The 19555-nt window shown below is 41.4% G+C and overlaps 2 protein-coding genes across 4 annotated transcripts in view; one reads left to right on the top strand and one right to left on the bottom strand.

The window, feature by feature from the left end:
• Window positions 1-3339: 3339 nt before the first annotated feature.
• On the bottom strand, window positions 3340-11530 carry slc2a13b (solute carrier family 2 member 13b). Of its 3 annotated transcripts, XM_079162472.1 has the most exons (13): window positions 11472-11530; window positions 10162-10625; window positions 9432-9591; window positions 8096-8304; window positions 7903-8011; window positions 7617-7780; window positions 7179-7293; window positions 6500-6625; window positions 6101-6219; window positions 5335-5487; window positions 4862-5031; window positions 4076-4144; window positions 3340-3996 (listed from the first exon to the last, which is right to left on the bottom strand). In XM_079162472.1, exons 2-13 carry the CDS (start codon window positions 10586-10588, stop codon window positions 3988-3990), a joined length of 1830 nt encoding a protein of 609 aa, XP_079018598.1. In that variant the 5' UTR covers window positions 10589-10625; window positions 11472-11530; the 3' UTR covers window positions 3340-3987. The 3 variants fall into 3 exon arrangements, with proteins under 3 accessions (XP_079018598.1, XP_079018596.1, XP_079018597.1); XM_079162470.1 differs by having other exon boundaries at window positions 3340-4144; XM_079162471.1 differs by having other exon boundaries at window positions 3340-4144; window positions 10162-10622; window positions 11472-11507.
• A 1288-nt stretch (window positions 11531-12818) lies between these two features.
• The window catches only part of lrrk2 (leucine-rich repeat kinase 2), a 29219-nt gene continuing 22482 nt past the window's right edge, over window positions 12819-19555 (top strand). Inside the window, exons 1-6 of the mRNA XM_079162547.1 lie at window positions 12819-13275; window positions 14516-14601; window positions 15774-15883; window positions 16399-16487; window positions 16816-16950; window positions 17644-17778. Of these exons, the coding sequence (XP_079018673.1) occupies window positions 13062-13275; window positions 14516-14601; window positions 15774-15883; window positions 16399-16487; window positions 16816-16950; window positions 17644-17778 (769 nt within the window). The 5' untranslated portion in view covers window positions 12819-13061. The remainder of the gene's footprint in view (window positions 13276-14515; window positions 14602-15773; window positions 15884-16398; window positions 16488-16815; window positions 16951-17643; window positions 17779-19555) is intronic.

Raw genomic sequence — 19555 nt, 5'->3', positions numbered from 1 at the left:
TGTGATTCAACTTCTGTAGGCTAACTCACATAGCTAAATGTTTTATATTAAAGACTACGGACATTCATCTTACGTTAACGATATTCTACAATGTGCAGCACACATTCATCCTTAAGACACATTTTGACTTGTATTTTAAATATAGCTCTGTTGCGCAACCACTTGCTTTTAAGTATATTTTAATAGTTTCACCTGTTCTACCGTACATGCTTTGTAACTTTATTTATATAGCACCTTTAAAAACAGAGTTTACATAGTGCTTTGACAGACAAAGCAGCAAAAACAAGGCAATAATAACTACAGAAAGCTCAGTGAGACAGTTGGATACATTAAAAATACACTAAGAAATAAATTAAATGAAAAAATAATAATAAATAACATTGCTGTTTAATTATCGTCAGTCCTTTCTAATGTGTGTTGAGTAAAAGCTTTTCAGTGTTAAATTTAACACAGAGTGGATGCCTTCTTGAGAGTGCTAAATTTCAAATTGAAATGTGATTATGGTTTAAAACGCCTGGTCAACATTCCAATTGCCAATTCAACCAGGACTGTCAAACTGTTCAAATTTAAAGACATGTGTGAGAATCCACACCGGAGAGAAGGCTTACAGCTGCTCGGTTTGTGAGAAATATTTTAACCAGTGTTCAAATTTAAAGACACATATGAGAATCCACACAGGAGGGAAAGCTTACAGCTGCTCGGTTTGTGAGAAATATTTTAACCAGTGTTCAAATTTAAAGACACGTATGAGAATCCACACAGGAGAGAAAGTCTGTGATCTGTCTGTGATCTTTCTGGTCTGTCAATGGAGATTGTTTCCCGAGTTGGACTTCCGTGAGGGGGAGTGATGCCTGGATTAATTTCAGGCTCTTCACTTGGAGCGATAAAGCAGAGGTTAGAGTTGACACGATGATGGACCAAGACTTCCCGAAACTCTAAAAAGCTCTTTGTGTCGTCCGGACTGGACCTCACCTGGTATTTATTTCTTGACCTGAGAGAGCTGACAGCACATCTGTCCATCACCCTCTCCTCTGAAAAGCTCTTTATCTCGTCCGGACTGGACATCACCTGGTTCTCATTTCTTCCCCTGAGAGGGCTGACAGAACATCTGTCCATCAGCATCTCCTCTGTCTGTGAAGTTTCTGGTCTATCCATGGAGATTGTTTCCTGAACCTCCTTTCCACATATGAAGATGTTGGAGATGCCTTCGCCCACAGACGAGAAGAACTTGCAGAAGGTGCTGCGCTTTTTGGGTCGTGTCAGGTGATATTCGACATGGGAGGCAATGCAGTTTCCAAGTTCTTGTTCCTCTAATTTCATGGACAACAGCACCTTTTCTGAACCGCCCCACTTCTCACACAGGAACTTGAAAATGGCCTTGTCAATTTTTTTTAATGATTTGGGTTTAAAATTGACATCCTGGACTTCGATCCACGTTCTTTCACACAGACGCATAGTGATGTCCTCGCTGTCTACAGTGGTCCAGCTCAGATTTGGTTTCTTGAATATCCGCGAAACCAGCGCCTCCACGAATAACAGAACTGACCTTTTCTTTAGTTGTTCCTGTACTGTTGCACCTGGCGCAGGTTCATCAAGTGAGTCCTCGTATACTGAGCCAGTTGTTGAACGTTCGTTATTGAACCAGAAGTACGGATGATACTTAGGGTATATTTTGTGTGAGACAATCTTAACGTCCATCTCTTTCATGAAAGACCACATTTGGTTTAGTATCTCAGCGTATGTGTCAGCGCGTGACTGACTGCAAGATGTTCTGTTTCTGATTGTTTCTGGGGTTGTCTCGGGCATCATCCCATTTGTTAAGTGACTGGAGAGGTAATCCTCAACTTCCTCTGTGATTAGACATTGGAAAATGTTTGGGCAATAATCACTTAGCTTTTGATCTATGTATGACATGATTTCAACAAATTCGCGATCTTCGAATTCCATTCCTCTTGGATAAATCTTCTTATATCTCTTCTGGTCTTTAAGAATTAGCCAAAGAAAGACTTTTGCAAAAGCTTCAACCTCCTGAGAGATTTCCTTTTTTGCCAGATCACGCTCAACGCCTGTCATTTCCTCAATGATCTCGATCATTAAAGCCTCGATTTCCTCAAGGATAATGTCAAGTTTTTCAACCTTCCACACCATGTGTGGTGAGGCCAAATATGAATGGAAAAGATTTCCAGCGTCTATATCTTTCATGCCTTCGAATTTACCTGGCAGACTCTGCTTTGTCAGCCAGTGCGTCATCATGTCCCTGAAAGTATGACATTTGCCTTTTAAAGCAGAATACATTACAATTTCTGGGAGATTAGGCCGATGGTATATTTTCTCCAGTTCGTAGTACAGTGGGAATCTGCGATATGGAGCTCTAGTTACCATAGTCTTTTTTGTTTTGTCACATATAGTCCTTTCTTCAAATGCTTTGTAGAGCTCGTAATGTTTCACATCATACTCAAACTTTGACACTTTGACTTCCAGGAGAGTTTCAAAGTACTCACCCAGCATTTCAAGCTGTATTGTTCTATCCATGGCGATTGTTGCTGTTTCGAGCCTTTGTGACGTCACGCAAGGGAGCAGATCGGGAGCGAGCGAAGGACTTTGAAAGTTAGCGGAAATATTAACGTGAGACAACATCCGGTTTCTTCAGACAAACATCCGGTTTTCAGAATAGGATGCCAACAAAGTATGAATTATATTCACATTAAGTATAAAACATGCTACCTGCATCTCGTGAGTTAAAGGGAAAATACACCTAAATCGTGCGTAAAGTGTTTATTCTTTGATCGCTGGGTAACCATCATCATCTCGGAGTTACAGCATTATATTGATGAACAGTAGAGCTGCATTCACATGCTCTGACTGTCATGAAGACAGACATTCAGATGAAACGTGCTGAAACATTTTCTTCATGTTGCACAGCAGTGGAACGTTTCACATAAAGTCAGCACACTGAGCACAGATAGTGCAAGAAATATAACTGCTGTGTAAAGAGAATACTGCTGTTAAAAAGCACGTTATTTGTGTAAAGTGTTTGCGAACCAAATGTTATTGCACTTTTGTTCATATAGCAGTACTTCAAAATAAAAGTGCGTAATACACTACTTTTGAATTCATTATTGAACTTTGCCATAACAATGCGATTAATCGAGATTAATCAGACTCATTTCTTTTTTTTTAATTTGACGGGGAATTTACCATTAAAACGGTTAAAACTTGATTTTAGAGTACTCTGAAATGTCCCTTTAAGTCAGTACACACACTCATATACAGCACATCTACTCACACCTTAATGTTAACAATGCGTCAAACAGTGACGTTTTGCATAATTAATACCGTCAAGCACAATGTGTGTATGTGTATTTATTTCCCAAAGATCACATTGATGAACACAATCACAGAGACGAGGAATGTAACTGTACATACAGCATGAAGATTTCTTATATACAACATTTTAATCAGCACACCTCATTATTTGTCATCAAGTTAAACAGATTTATTAGTTTTCTTTCTCAACACAAACATCCCTGCTCTCCACCTGTTGTACAAAATACTTTTCCCCTTTTTAATTTTTCCCACATGCTGGTGATTAATAAGATTCACATGAATAGTAGTCAGTTGATCTCATTGCTATCATAGCAAATATGACAAAGGATTATGGATCAGCAACCACAAAATGATTAGAAATATTGGACATCTTCTGTTCCCATAATTATGAAGGTTTTTGTGCTTTTTCCAAATGTTTCACTCAGAATCAGTTTAAACATCTCCAGATGTCTGTAGATTACTAGAAACATTACTAGTTCTTAAATGCAACATTTTTAAAAACACATCAGATGCACTTTAACAAAATCAAGACTGTACCTAAAAACTTTTAATAAGGACTCTCATCCATTGTCTTTTGTCTAAATGCAAATTGGCATATATCAAAGTGTCTCTGTGCAAACAGGATGCTGTGAACAAAGCTGTTCTGTATCACGTGGTTCATTATCTGAGCTGTGAAAACAAAGAGATTGAACATTAAAAAAGGCATATTAAGGGAAAGGTATTAGTAACAGCTGGACGCAGTACTTACAGTTATATAGGCTATGGTGCTGTCTGACCCCACCGCTCCGTAGTGTGCAAGGCTGATGTCTGAACCTTGCTAGAAAAAATGTTAATATTTGAGCAACGCGTTTTGGCAAGCTGACATAAAAAATCTTAAAAATAAAGCCACATTTTTTGTTTTTTAAAGTGCAATCCTTTCCACTGTGCAAACAATAGCATTAACCCACGATCAACTGTTGAGTTTACACCAGCACACATTAAAAGATTAAACCCAGGGTAGCGGGAGGAATGTATTTAGGAAGAGTTGTACTCAACGTACAGATATGATACCTTCACAAATTCAAAACCACAGATCATTGAGGCTACAATACAAACACATTCTCGCTGGTTAACACATTTTGAAGTCCGAAATCGCTCACAAAAGACGGCTGCTCGGACTTGAAGTCATGCAAAGAGCCCTTTACTGGAAATCTAAACGATCTAAAATTCTACCAGCTGGGAAAACAAAAGCCATTTCCCAAAGTTCATCTTTAAAGTCCTTAAAATACAGATGATTAGTGTGTTGATCAAGGTCTTTTCCATAAGAGTGCCATTATCTGTAACCAACTCCTAGGTGAGACAAAGATGATGAGCGAGGAGAGAGTCATAGCCAATCACCAGAGAGTTCAGGCAGCCCCCTAAAGACACCACGGTTACTTTCTCCTCCCCGCATCCAGAAGCCGAAGCACCGAGAGGAAAGAGAGAAAAGAAATCTCTACTCTACATCTGAGGCGGCGGCGGCGTCATCAGAGGGGAGGTAGTTGCTGCCGTTTACCCGGGTGTATTGGATGTGGTTGTGAGTGGATGAGGAGGCTCCACAGGAGCAGAGCGGACCGGTGAACAGGTTCTCCACGTCCTCCAGCTGCAGGCCCTGGGTCTCCGGGAGGCAGCCCTGGACGAAGAGGAGCCCCAACGCCACCAGGCCCGAGTACATGAAGAACGCCCCTGGAGGAGAGATTGAAGCTTTGATTATGTTTGCACAACGAGTTTTACCGGCAAAACGCCAAAAACCAACCCCTCACAATGCCCCGGAGGAATTGTGCTCAACTTTAAACTCATATTCATGGACTACTTTATTGCCTTCATACAAATCCTGTAAAGAAAGAAAATATCTCATTGCAGTCCAAGAAGAACCCTGTCAATTATAATGAGATTTAAAGCCAAATGGCAAACAATGATCTCCCTTTATATTCATACAATCACGATCAATATCATGACGATATGACAGTGTATTTAACATCCTCTTACCGTAATACGTCAGATACTGAGCGACGTGGAGGAAGGTCAGGGACACCAGGACGTTGAAGATCCAGTTGACCCCGGCTGAACAGGCGTTGCCGGTGCTGCGGGCCCACAGCGGGTAGATCTCAGAGTTCACCGTCCACGGCATGGTGCCCATACCTAACACACAGAGACGTTCTCAACACCAGGACCGGATGCACCGCATGGAGGGTTTACTACTTTAGCTTGTGGTTGCTGGAAACTAAAAATATGGTTGCCAATTTTTCGTCACTTTATGTTCTGAGTAATAAAGAGACTATGGAGTTATATGTCAGCTTAATAATGGAAATGTGACATGTTTATGATTTGCGGTATACTTTTCTGGCCAGCTCAAAGATGTCTGGATACTCCGCTTAGCCAAATTTTTAATACATTTCTGTTTACATTTTTCATTCAAGTTCATCTGGTTCTTTTTCACTTGAATACATTTGCACATGCTGTTGGCAACCAAAGGCCAATCATTGGTTGCCAATTTCTCAAAAAGGTTGCCTTTTGCCATCTTTAGGGTGCGGTATTAAAAAGCGTTGCCTCTATCTGGCAACTGTTTCCTGCATCAGCCAAAAGGGCTTGTGTCACGCTCAGTGAAAGGTGTGAGATATTTCTGTGGTTGTCTCGAGTAATAAACGTGGTGCATGAATTTAATTTAGCTCAGAACAATCAGAGATGTTTCATATGTCGTAGAAAGATTCAAAAGGGAGACAGCTGGATACGAGATGAGAGAAGTGGAGCGAACCCGGAGCGAAGAAGGCGAGGTAGAGGATGAGGCCCGTCAGGACGAGCCAGGAGTACGACGTCGGACAGTAGTTGTAGGCCCACATCGGGCTCTTAGTTTCCTCCGTCTGGTTGGAACACCTGGATGAAAGAAAACAAGAAACTGAAACCAGCATCTCTCTACGGGTTTTACTTATCATTTGATATATTTAAAAATCCAGCAAAAGAAATCTCATCTACAGGCAATAATGTGTGCTGTATTGTATTTTTAAATTACTATTTCATGTGCGACGCGATCTCAGTGCAGATCACAGGTGCTTTTACTGTGGGTATATTTTAAAGACACATTTTAAACATACGATGACCACACGGGTGTCTCACATCCACACAGAAAAACAAAACTAAAAATCGGCCTCCTGACCTTCCCCAGGCGGCGTGATCTGTGGACGCTTGACTGACGGGAACGCAGGAGGAGTCGAACACTCTGCTGCTGTTTTCACGATAACAGAATCCACAATCTGGATCCAACATGCAGAACTCACAGGACCTGGAGGACAGAGCCGAATGTGAGGAACCTCTGAGACAACACGGAGCAACAGACGAGCACACAAAAACCACTCAGCAGCTGCCAGCAGCGATGACTTCACTAGTGATGAGATAGTGAAGCTTTAACAACGTCCACAGGCGCAGGAAGAACAGAAGAATCATCACAGAAATGAACACAAAGTTCACCTCCACGAGTCACATTTAGCGAAATATAAGTGCCGTATATGCGTATTAATCATATCGATGGCTCCAAAGGATTTTGGGATATTTCAATATTTGTGAAACAGAAACAGGACTCATGAAGAAATGGAAATATACTTTTTTACACAATAATTTGTAGCCTGTTGCAACAATCACTATGACGTTCAAGTCATTACAGGAACTCTTTAGACGAAGTGTTTGAACCTTCTTTTCTTCAAGAGATAAATATTCAACAATCAAACCAAAAGGATATTGGACTGGCAATATTTGCCGACACATGGCAGTTGTCAATAAGAAAAACTACAAACTAATGTCTCAGAATTAGAGGCAACGATTAAAACGTGTTCTTGTACCCGTATAGTCGGCAGGTTGAGTTTTGAGCGTCCACCGGGTGGAGGGTGGTGGGCGGAGAAAACTGGGCCGAGAGCAAGAACCCGACGGCCAAAACGGTCAGACTCAGACCGGTACCTGCATCAGAAAAAACCCACACACATTAAATAAAGCTCTGAGAAAGAATAAAGCATGAATAAAGAAATAAATCCTGCAAGAGACTTCGGCACAAGACTACAACTAAAACCTAGAGAAAGATATTATACCTCCCTCTGACAATAGAAACATTACTGTGTCAATAAAATATCAAATTACTGCAAGCAAGCATGTCCCGTTTCACAATGATTCTATTCTGTTATGATTGATATACTACTTGTGTGTTATTCGACTAATCGGTGGGTAATAAACTATTCTGAAATTTAAATAAATCAACTGATTACTGTAGAAATGTAGACACAGACCTAAGAGACTGCCCAGGGTCAGCTTCCTGCGGCCCACTCGCTCCACCAGCCAGACTCCAAGCAGGGTGAACACAAAGTTGGTGGCAGAGGTTGCAGCAGTCAACCAGATCGCCTGTTTAACATCCCGCACCCCCGCCATCTGCAGAATGGTTGCACTGTAGTACCTGCATATGAGTTTTTTAAAAAGAAGCTGTTACATTGGTGGCCGATGTGATCAGGCAGAAGGGAGATCATCATCATCATCATCATCATGTGTGAGCCGATACAAGACGAGGAGACGACCTACATGACGGTGTTTATCCCAGCCAGCTGCTGAAACATCTGGAGGCCGCAGCCAACGATGAGAGCCCTTCGAGTTGGACCGTGGCTAAAGATCCGCAAAATAACAAGGCCTCCTAAAGTGCAAACAGACAAAAAAAATCTATAAAGGCATATTGACTCCATGTGCCTTTTATTTCTTTTTAAGAGATATCTTTCACCTCCACCCGACTCTCTCTCCTCTTCCTCGATGCTGGTTCTGATGGCGTCGTACTCCTCGTCAACGCTCCGGCCTCCTCTGATCCGGCTGAGAGCTTGGCGGGCCTCTTGGCTCCGGCCCTTTAAGAGAAGCCAACGGGGGCTCTCCGGCAGGAAGAGGAAGCCCACGAACTGCAGCACGGCCGGGACAACGGACAAACCCAGCATGTACCTACAGTATGGGGGAGAACGAGGTGTTAGTGGTGCTAAACAAAACCTCAAGTCTGGGTCTGAAGACTCAATGTCAAGCTGCTTCATCATTGTATAAACCTCAATCATGAATAGAGGCAGCAAAGACACACAGATGTGTTCAGATCACAAATATTCATTGAATCTGGCTTTTTGAAGCCCAGTCCATGTATGATCCTCCGTTTGCTCCGCCTGGGTACTGTACTGGGTACAAGTTTGATAACTATGAACAGTTCGTCAGGCAACTTTTTTGGGGGGATTTAAAGAAGTGTGACCAAGATATGTTATGGTTGAAAATTAAACTAGTCAGTGCCCTCTGGTGGGCAAACTATGCAACTGAAGTCTTGATACCCAGACCTCAAACCTAGCTATTCAGCCAGGCCTTTGATTAATAATGGTTTATAGACTATTTATAGATTTATTTTATAGATGCTTTACACTATTCTATTCACTTATTTTGTTGTATCTACGTTTTTAACTTGTATTCTGTTTCATTGTTTTTTTTAATCACTTATTTTATAGTATTTAGGTTGTGTAATTGTATTCTATTTTATTATTTTGTTTTATTTAAGTTGCATAATTGTATAAACGTTTACTGTTATTTCATGAATGACTTATTTTTTGTATTTAAATTGTATAATTTTACATCATTATTTTATTGATCACTTATTTCATTGTATTGAAGTTGTATCATTTTATTCTATTTTATTGTTTCTTCATTAATCCATTCTTTATTTCACGCTGTTTTACCACCATTACTGTTATAAAAGCTTTTAATTCTATTCCATTACATTTCTAGCTTTCTTATTTTCAGTCATCTAAGATTCACTTTGCACTTTAGGAAAGGTGCTATACGAATAAAGTTTGATTGATTGATGGATTAATACTAGATTACCTCAAACAAATCTGCAGTTTCTTGTCACTGTTTGAAAACAGCAGTATATGTGAGAGAAGCAGCTGTATCAGTCACAAAGACAGCGGTGGAGTAAACCAAACTAAAGCTGTATCAGTCACAAAGACAGCGGTGGAGTAAACCAAACTAAAGCAGAGGTCTGACATGTAAAGCTACTAGCAGAGGAGACAGCGTGGCGGTAGAACCGATGCTCAGACCTCCAGCCGTCGTGTCTCATGTAGCTGAAGGCTCCATCGATCACGCTCGCAATGAACTGGCCGCCGGTGATGAAGAGGGAGTTGATGGTGACCAGCTGACCTCTCTTGTGAGGGGGGGAAACTTCAGCGATGTATACAGGAACCGTCATAGAGGCAATGCCTGATGGGAAAAAAAACACAAGAAAAGGGTTTCATTTTGACGAACGCAGCAACACTTTCCTCGTTTGTTGAAGAAAATCTTGGGACAATAAGTTTTAATTATATTCTGTTACACGATCCTATGCTTCCTTTACAAGCAAATACTGGAAAAGCAGGTCAGGTGGGGTGAGGGGAGAAGTTGCTTGTGTACTTGTTGTTGTTGAATATGCAGCGTTATAGCGTCAAACACTCATACCAGTCGAAACGTGTGATTATTATGAGTGTGGAGGACTTCTCCATGGATTATTTGACTTATCTGTAAACCGCTGAAGAGAGACACCGTTCCTACATAAGTAGCCACAAATAAAGCACAAACATGGCTGTAGTGGGGACGGGCGGGTGGCAGACTTTGCAGAAGATTGTTCTCTGGTCTGACTTTTGCAGCCAAACCAAGAAGTAACGAGTATTTTTTTACAATGTTCCACTGCTACTGGTCTGAATGTGTGGAACTGTATCAATGTGAAACAAGGTGTTTCTAATCCCCTCACTTCACCTGGATAAGACTTTATGGATCAAAATTACACAAACTCACCTATGCCCAAACCAACCGTGACTCTGCCCACGAGAAGAACCACCTTGTCCGGGGCTATGCTCAAGATGACGCCCCCGACGCTGAAGATGAAGCTGGCCAACAGGATGCAGATCCTGCGCCCCAGCCACCCGTTCAAGGAGCCTCCACTCAGGGCCGAGAGCGCCGCGGCCCCGACGGTGCTGGAGACCAGCAGCTCCTGCCACAGAGAGCTCAGGTTCATCTCCTCCTTCAGGAGCAGCATCGCCCCTGAGACCACCCCGGTGTCATACCCGAAGAGAAACCCCCCCAGGGCAGAGAAGAACGCCAACACGTAGACGAACCCCGGCGTGGAGGCATCTTGGTCTGGGAGATCCCCACCAGCAGCAGATGCATGACAAATGGGACTCTGCTCTCCATCATCCACTGCTTTCTGTTTCCGGCTGCCCATAGAGATCTTGTGCCTCACACTGTCTTCATCGTGGCTGCTGGACGTAAGGGAGAGACCAGGAGTTCATTCAATAAAATCAAAAACATCCTCAAAACATAGCAGAGTTGAGGAAAAAGTTTGTTAATTATGCTGCATCATGTTCAATACCAGACGTCCCACCAACTGACATTTGCTTCCGGTCCAGCTCGAGAGGAGAAACAGGGCTAGCATGCTAGCATGTTATGCTAGCATTTTAACGGCTAACAGTTAACGTTACGTTCCTTGCTAACGACATTTCGCCATAAGCTCCTGAGAGTCTCTGTTCTATTGGAACAGAAGATTGTAGTCTCGTGTCGTGTTAAATGGCCTCAAATTGCCTTCAACTGTACCAGCGACAGTGCTACCCCTAGGATCCGTGGGCGGCCATGTTTAATGTTTACATCACGTGACTCACTCACGCGACTGCCCTCTCAGCCACAGAGAACAAACTCCTCTAAAAACAATGTTGTCTCACGACTTGTAATGTAAAAATGACTGCGATTATTTACAAATAATGTTAATCATCTGAATTCCAAATCATTAAAAGGTATTTAGGAAGTATATATTTTGAGTACCTAACTTATTCTTATTTAATTTCGGAATAAACCGACATTGTCTCAAGAACGCATCGCCAAACTAACAAACAAGCTCAAACTGCTGTCAGGCATCCAATAAAAGCCCAAAACATTTGCCAGAATCAGACTCATTTGTCAAGGAACAGCTGACAGGTAGGCAAGAGCGACACTTGCACATGAAATAGTCGGCAGATTAAATATAAAACGAGAACATCACACATGTAAAAAAGTAAAATGTAAAAACAGATGTTATATGTGCAACATAAACCCAACAATGCGTCTGTGTGTACCTGGTAACAGCTTCTTCTGGAGCACCGCAGCAGAAGATCAACTTCAACAACAGGGAAGTTGGCTCCGGATCACATGATGTCGTTGCAGGAAGGGAGGAACACGCCCATTTAATATAATATATATATAAATACTGAATAGATAGCTCACCTGTTGCACCTCACATAGCAGGCATCGGTGACGACCTTCAGTACTGTCAAACAGCAGGAATTTGCATTGCTGGGAATAGATATTTAAAGCTAGTATGAACTGTCACAACTTATTTTCATAACAGCTGTTTCGCCTTTAAAGCCTGAACAATGACTGTCGAATTTGGGTTTTATTTAGCAAGTTAAAGGCATAATTCACCTCTTATTTTTGTATGAGATCAGGTCAGCTGTTTGTATTTTTGCTATTTTATTATAAGTTACTATTTTATGTTTGACTTTTATCCCCAAATAGAATTTTTTCAGTGAAGCCAATTTACAGACCTTCATTACAGAAATAATGCAAATAAATGTGAAGTGACGCAATAAAATACATAACATTTAAAATATAGAAAATAAAAATATAATTAATTGTTTTTATTTAAATATAATCAAAAAATATTAATATTTTATTAATATTAATTATATTAATATAATTAAAAAACAATTTTCATTCCCTATCTTTTACTGTTTTATTTAAATTTTATTTTTTAGACAACAGTTTAAAGCTGACTTAGGCACGTGGTAATATCACTTTAAAAAAAAAAACAATTAAAAAGAAGGACCCTCACACTGACAGTGGGAATACCGTAAACACACTACTAGATGCGCAGTACAAAACAACGACGATGGTGGCGACAGAACCGACAGAAACAAAAGTTTAGAATTTGTTAAATTAATCGCAATTTTATGTGAAGTGATTCACGCCGAATTTAGAAACATATTACAATAATTCGTACGCAGTTTTCATATCAGCCATACGGGCTACGTACCGTTGCCCAATCGCAAACAAACATTACAATGCGGATTTTTTGAACGGAGTACTTTCGGGAATCTGCGCCAAATCTATATGTCACACTGCTCGGTAAAAATCCGCAAATCTGACATCAGACACCGGGTGGGAGGAAGCAGACTCGACTCGGGTCATCCCCTAAAAAGTGTGTCTGTCAATCACAGCCAACGTTATTCGATGCGGTGATTTAATCAACGTAGAGACTTTACCGGGAGTGAAACGTGATTCTCCGCCACCACCCTCCCGCTGCTGCTGCGCGGTGTTTACTTCCAGTTTATTCCTCAACAAACGGGAAGTTTGTGTGTTTTCCCCCCTTGACCAGTGAGTCATATGATGTGACTGTAAGGAAGGAGGAACACAGCAGAGGAAACCGCTGCTTTTGTTAGCTTGTTGTATTACCACAGAAAGCCCACAAAGAGGAACACGTCGGGGAAAGTGAGCCGAGGACGGTGATGTCAACGTCTGAACCGAAACTCCGCCACACCGACAGCTTCTCCGATCGTGACAGCTACTTGGAGCCGAATTGTAGCTCATGTATTATGATGTAACTAATATTCAGCGACGTGATATCGTGATGTGAGTGGGACTTCGCCCGTTTTTCGCCCCCTCGTGCCATGCTTGTTTCTGAGGGAGAGGGCACTGCTGAGAACCTGAATGCGCGTCAGCTGGTCAAACGGTATTTCACACAGACCATGGTGACTACAGAGGAGCAGGAAGAGAGGCTCAAGAAGCTGCTGGTGAGGCTCAAAATCCCGCAGGAACACCGGCAGCTGTGCACGCTGATTCAGATCATCCAGGATCTGCTTTTCCTGGCGCACAGCGACAATGGTAGGAAACCAACATGCGATGTTTCTGCACGTGCGTCATGCTGCTGCTCATAAAACACGATGTCCTTTGGTCATGTTGTTTTCATTGTTGGGACAAGTACTCGGATACTTATACATGTGTGTGTGTATATACACCACATGCATTCATACCACAGTGTGAAAGAAGGCTCCTGCAGAATGTTCATATTTTATTATCTTATATTATCCCTGGTGCATTAAGTTGAAGCATCACTGATGTTGTTATTGTATCACATTCGTGTACTGTAGGCAGTGGTAGAAGAAGTATGCATCTTTTACTACTTTGAAGTATCAACAGAAACATAATTTACTTAATTAAAGTATTCCATTAGAATGACTTCAGAGAGTTGTGTTATTACTGATGCTTCAACACGTGAGCAGCATTGTAAGGTTACAGCAGGTGGAGGCGGAGCTTCTTTATACTTTATATGATGTTGGAGAGTGTCTTTTACAGCACAGTGTCATATTTTATAAGTTGATCATGTGTTTTGTAGATACAATCATAATCTGTAAGGTAACTAGTAATTGTGAAGGAGAGGAAGGTACAATAGTAATACAATACCTCAGAAATGTACTTCCACCACTGCTTCAGAGTGACTGTGTTCGGTCCTAAGAGTCAGTTTGGGATTCTTATACACAGATCATGAGTTAAAGTAATTTTATGAGACTTGTACTCTTTCCTTTTTCTGCATATGTGTTCTCAGATGTGTTACTTCCATCACATAACTGTAGAGAACAGCTTCCAGATAAAGATGTGACACATGCTGCAGGATGCATTGCTGTAGTTGGTGTCTGTGATTTAATCCAACATCTGGTTCTTATAATAATAATATTGTATAAGTATTCTCCAATTTCAGTTTCCTGTTTGTAGAGATTTGCTGGTTTTCTTTTGTTTGGTGTGACAATAAATTAAATATCTTTCAGTTTTAGCCAATAGTTTCATATTGTGTTAATGTTTTATTTGAATATTTTCTCTATCACTGTCTTTATCTCTCCAACACGGACTGATCAATTTAATTTTCCATCATTTTTATCTCTATGTATTCTTATCAGTGTGTTTCTATGACTGAAACAATACAATGTTTGCAAATGAACAAAAGACGACTAAACTCTTCTTGTCGTGTCATCCGTGTTGTTTTTATCGAGCCTTGCTCTACGGTTTTAAAGACGGGAATGAGTGCGCTCAAAGCTAACTTGTCACTTTTCTTTAATATCTGTTGCAGCAGCCGAACTGTTTGAGGACAAAGATGTCCATACCCCCCTCGTGGTGGTGCTGTCGTCCTACATCGGCAGCGGAGCAGTCCAGGAGGTACCGCGGGACACCAGACACATCTCACAAACCTACAGACTGTTTGTTATTCGGTCATCTGGACCTCTTTGTAAAGCTAGAAAACAGACTTCAAACCGTAAATGTTCAAGCATCGGTTTTTAAAGAAACACAAATGTGTGCCACCTTAAACAAGACGCACAGATGTGTTGGTGTGTGTGTGTGTGTGTGTGTACACATCAGCTGCTCAGGTTTAAAGTCACCCACAGCTGACCCGCCCGATCGACCGTGTTTATGGCGTCTCGTGACTGCAGCTGATCAGAGGTCTGACGGCAGCGTAACACAAAGTGAAAGTCAGACTGCGAGTCGGTCAGTCGTAAAGCGACGCCTTTGATCAATAAAACACATTCTCCTGTGTTCCTGAAGCTGAGAATGAACTACTAGTCCGTCCACCAGAGCACACTGCCGTCTGAAAGGGTTAATCAATGGTCGGTGTTTATGGACCCGAGTATTTTAAACGCCGTCACGTCACATGGTAGCACATGCACGTCGGGTGACATTACTTCACCGACTTGTTTCAAACGGTTGAACAACTTTTAAACGGGTTAGTCTGTTGTTTCTTTGCCGACATCTGCAGGTGTGTTTGCATTATTCTGTGAGCAATTTGTCGTCATTTCTAAGCTCGTAAGAGATGATTTCATAGAGAAGTTACAGCCATAGACTTCCACAGAGAGGAACATATTAGTGTATGGCCCGATCTCCGTCTGTCATAGCAGCTCATCATCACTTAAAATGATCTCTAGAGAAGCGTATGAACCCTGTTTGTCCGTCAGAGCTGCAGACGCATGATACTGTAGCTCACTTAAAGGCTCAACCGTGTTGTGGTTGAGCAGTTTGCTTCATGTAGATGAACGATGGTCCGGCTGTTGCTCTTGTAGAACGCTGGCGATGCGGACGAGGCCTTGTTGCTGCTGCTGCAGTGGAGTCAAACTAGTTCTGTTACATTTCTTGAGGTCATCGGCTGGAAAATTGCTCGAGCATCTTGCACGATGTCAAACAGACAATGTGCAGGTGAAGGTGGACTTCCTCAAGCTGAAATGTCTTTTTTTTTTTCCTTCATGTATCTTTGTCTTTATTCTTTTATATGTTGATGGTTTGACGTGCTTAATCACCTCCATCTTCAGCGTGTGACGGTGTGATCTTCTCTGCTGCAGGTGGGCTGGTCACTGCTGTGTCGGCTGATTGAAATATGCCCCCATACGCTGGACCAGCTGACCAGACCTCTGCAGGCAGCCCAGGACTGGGAGGTCCTGGGAGTGCACCAGTAAGTAACGACATCCGCCCGGAGACGCACTTTGTGTTGAGCACTGATAACCAAAAGTTAGCATGCTTTAGCCTTTAACCGGATATGAAAGGCTAATGTACATTCTGTTTGTTTTACATCCGTTTTTTAATCGAGTTTTGCTTTCACAAGTTCCAGGTCAAAATTATACTGACGTCATTTTTTACTTTTCAGTTCCTGTTTATTTTTCTGTGCTCATAGTATCACACAATTTCTTTCCAAATGGCCTTTTTCACTTCCTTCGTTTTGCCGTATAACATGTTGTTTGTATTCCACCAAGCTGTGTGGTTTCCTTCAGTTCTTAATGCTCGGACAAAAAGATGATCTGCAGACCCGTAAACCAGCATTTAGTTTAAAATGTGCAGAATATTAACACTCTTTCTTTAAAGCTTGCTGAAGTTCGGCCCCTCACATGCAGTCAGTAAAGTGATTTAGCAGTCTTGGTCTTGGCCGCGGCCTCTGGTTCATTCTTAGTCTTGTCTCGATGTGTTTTCCAGGCAGATCCTGAAGGTGCTCTGTCAGTACGGCACAGACTGCAGAGTCACCATGGTCGGACTGCGAGCCCTGGCTCTCCTGCTCAGATCAGGTACACCGCGACACGGGAGATGAGCTAAAGCTGTAGAGACTCTACGGCTAAGCTGGAATATTGAGTGATGTCATCAAATCAGTATAAAAGGAAACCACATGATTCACAAAGCCCTTTAGGAGGAATGAAGAGGAAACGTGTAAATGAATAAACTAGTCAATTAATCGTCAAAAGAACTGCAGTCAACGTGTGATTATCTTTGCATCTAAGAGCAACATTTTCATCTCTTATTTTAAATCGTGATTCTGAAGATTCTCAGCTGCTTCTGTTCCCCATTAAGGCTTCAGACTTATTATTTTTAATGCTTCTTTAATTCCTGACTGTGTAGACCTGGTTCCTCTGCTGGTGCTGGAGGAGGAGGAGGATGTGTTTGGCCTGGTGGTGCAGGCGATGAAGACGTTTCCTGCCAGTGAAGAGGTGCAGCTCCAGGGCTGTGCAGCCCTGCAGGTCCTGTTGGAGAGAGGTGAGCGCACACATGCACTAGTGTGTGTGTGTGTGTGTGTGTGTGTGTGTGTGTGGAGCCTTGGTTTTTATACAGCGGGTCGTCCTTTAACCACACGGTTGGCGATTCGATCCCCCGGCTCCTCCTGTCTCTATGTCAAAGTGTCCTCGAGCGAGACGACAGCACAACGAATTAGAAAATAACAATAAACACAATTAAAACAAAGCACAAATATGAAGGAAAAATGACCAAATCAAAAAACACTTAACTTCTGAAAGGTATACCAAATTATTTTGTGAAATAAACGGCTTTTGTTATTTCTGTATTTCACTGATACTTATAGTATGTATTTAAAATGAAACCATCCTTAACTCCTATGTTGAACTGATTCTGTTATTTCCTGCCCTAACCCTAAAGAAGGCAACGAGTACGAGCCAATCAGAAGCAGAGTGGGGCGGGTCTTCACAGAATGTTGATTAGGGGGGAAAAAAAACAACGAACTACCGTAAATAACACGACGCTCAACCGCCAACGGCTTTGAGAGAGCTACCGCTCGCACCCTTATTAATGCTAACATTTGCAGCCAGTCAGCAGAGGGGGTGTTCAGTTGGATGGAATCTACAACTAGATGCCACTAAATCCTTCTCTCTACTCCTTTAACATAGCTGTACATGCTTACAGAACAGTAGCTGAATGTCTTTCTTGTGTGTCCAGTCAGTGACGACCACCTGGTGGAGTTTGTGGAGAACCAGGATCACGTTGTGGTTCTGGCGGCTCTGCAGAGGTTCCCGGACAACCCCGAGCTGCTGCTGCAGGCCATGAAGGTGATGCTCCCGCTGGCTTGTCCCGGTAAGACCTCAGGGCACCCCGACGACGACGACGATGATGATTATCATCATCATCAATGATGTCTGAGAGGGAAGAGAAGAAGCACTAACTTTATTGCTTTATATATAAAAAGGGCTAAAGGGTCAGTGGATATATTCAGTTCAGGAAGGTGAGCTGTAAATGTTGGGTTGATGTGAACATATCGTTCATGAAGGAAGAACACAAAAAACATTCACAATTCACACGGTCTACTTCTAAACTCACCACAAGACCATGATGTCACTGTGACGCTTCTTTAAAAGCCTTGATGTTAATTAGACGCCAGTGTTGGGCTTCATCAGAGAGTGGTGTCTGTTTAAAAGAGTCAAATCTTCACGTAACTTCCCTCATAGTGAAGAACACAACAAACTATCTATCTGCATTCAAATGCATCTTTTAAAAGAAGAAAATATGTCTCTGTCCCACACTGCAAACTCGTTTTCACTTAAGGAGGCACAAGTTAAAAGGTTCAGACAGATACTGCACATTTAGTTTTTGTTTTAGTTGCAGCATTTTAACTTAAACACGTAACATTATCGAGCGGATTCTTCCATTTGGTTGTCAAAGACCAAAATACTGAGAAGAATATTTGACGTTCCTTAAATAAAGTCGTTGTCGGTTCTCTCTGGAGGACGATTCTGTTCACGCTGCCTCTTAATTATCTCAAACATACAGTCTGATGTCAATACTTGTTCTGCAATATCTTACCTGTCAGATAACATATTGTCTGACACAAATATATCGGTGATAACCTAAAATATCTATGAGTTGTTCTGATACCAGCATCAGAAACACCTCTGATACAAACTAAAAGGCTCGATCGGTTATCGAAGGGGGCAGATCCGTTTTCCAAATGCAAAAATAAGCTTGATCACTGATCAGTATGTTTGATTGCAATGGATAATTACTTAAATGGTTTGTATTATACTGTAGATTTCATAAACATCCCCGGCACACAGGCCAGATATAGTCGATGACGTATTAATTTAGGCGTTACTCTGCACTGAAATTGTAATTAACTGGAGGATTTCTGCATGAAAAGAAAATATAACAGTTTTAGTCATGAACCATTTTCTCCACTTTAATCTGTTGTTCACAGACTGTTTATCACGGCCGTGGGGGATTCCGGGCTGTGTGGAGATGCAACTCTGTCGTTGTTGAGGGTCGTTTTTCTGACCTTCTGCTTATCTTGCCTTCGTTCGCTGTCTTTCTTGTGTTGGTCGTAACATTAGCTGACGTCAATTCAATCAACCAGTGCCTGCAGTACTCATGATGTTCACGATACTTTTCTTTCTGTTTTTGTCACAGTTATGTTTATTGATATTTTCAGGCCGTACATGGATCAACAGTCGGGACAGATAAATGGACTTCGGTGAATAAATGTAATACAAGAGACATAGTTAAATATAAACATTATATTATAATAAAGGGATGAAAACATTTAAATAAAACAAAAGAGGGATTGCAAGAGCAAAAAATAAATAAGGAAGAATAAATTAAAGGCTGCAGTAAAAAAAAAAAACTATAATAATTATTATAAAGAGATAAAAAAATACAATAAAGAAAAATAAGATAAAAGAGAAATAACAATAGTTATATAAAAAATCAAAGTAAACAATAATTAATACAAAATAATATATATATAAAATAGAATAAAGGCTGCAGTAAAAAACAGCAAAGGATAAAAGAGGAGATTAACAACACCAAACCTTTTCTAAAAGTATAATTGTTGCAAGTTGATGTTCCCCAAAATAACAAC

This window comes from Pholis gunnellus (genome assembly GCF_910591455.1).
Source record: "Pholis gunnellus genome assembly, chromosome: 7".
NCBI lineage: Eukaryota > Metazoa > Chordata > Actinopteri > Perciformes > Pholidae > Pholis > Pholis gunnellus.
This window is presented reverse-complemented; position numbering and strand designations above follow the sequence as displayed.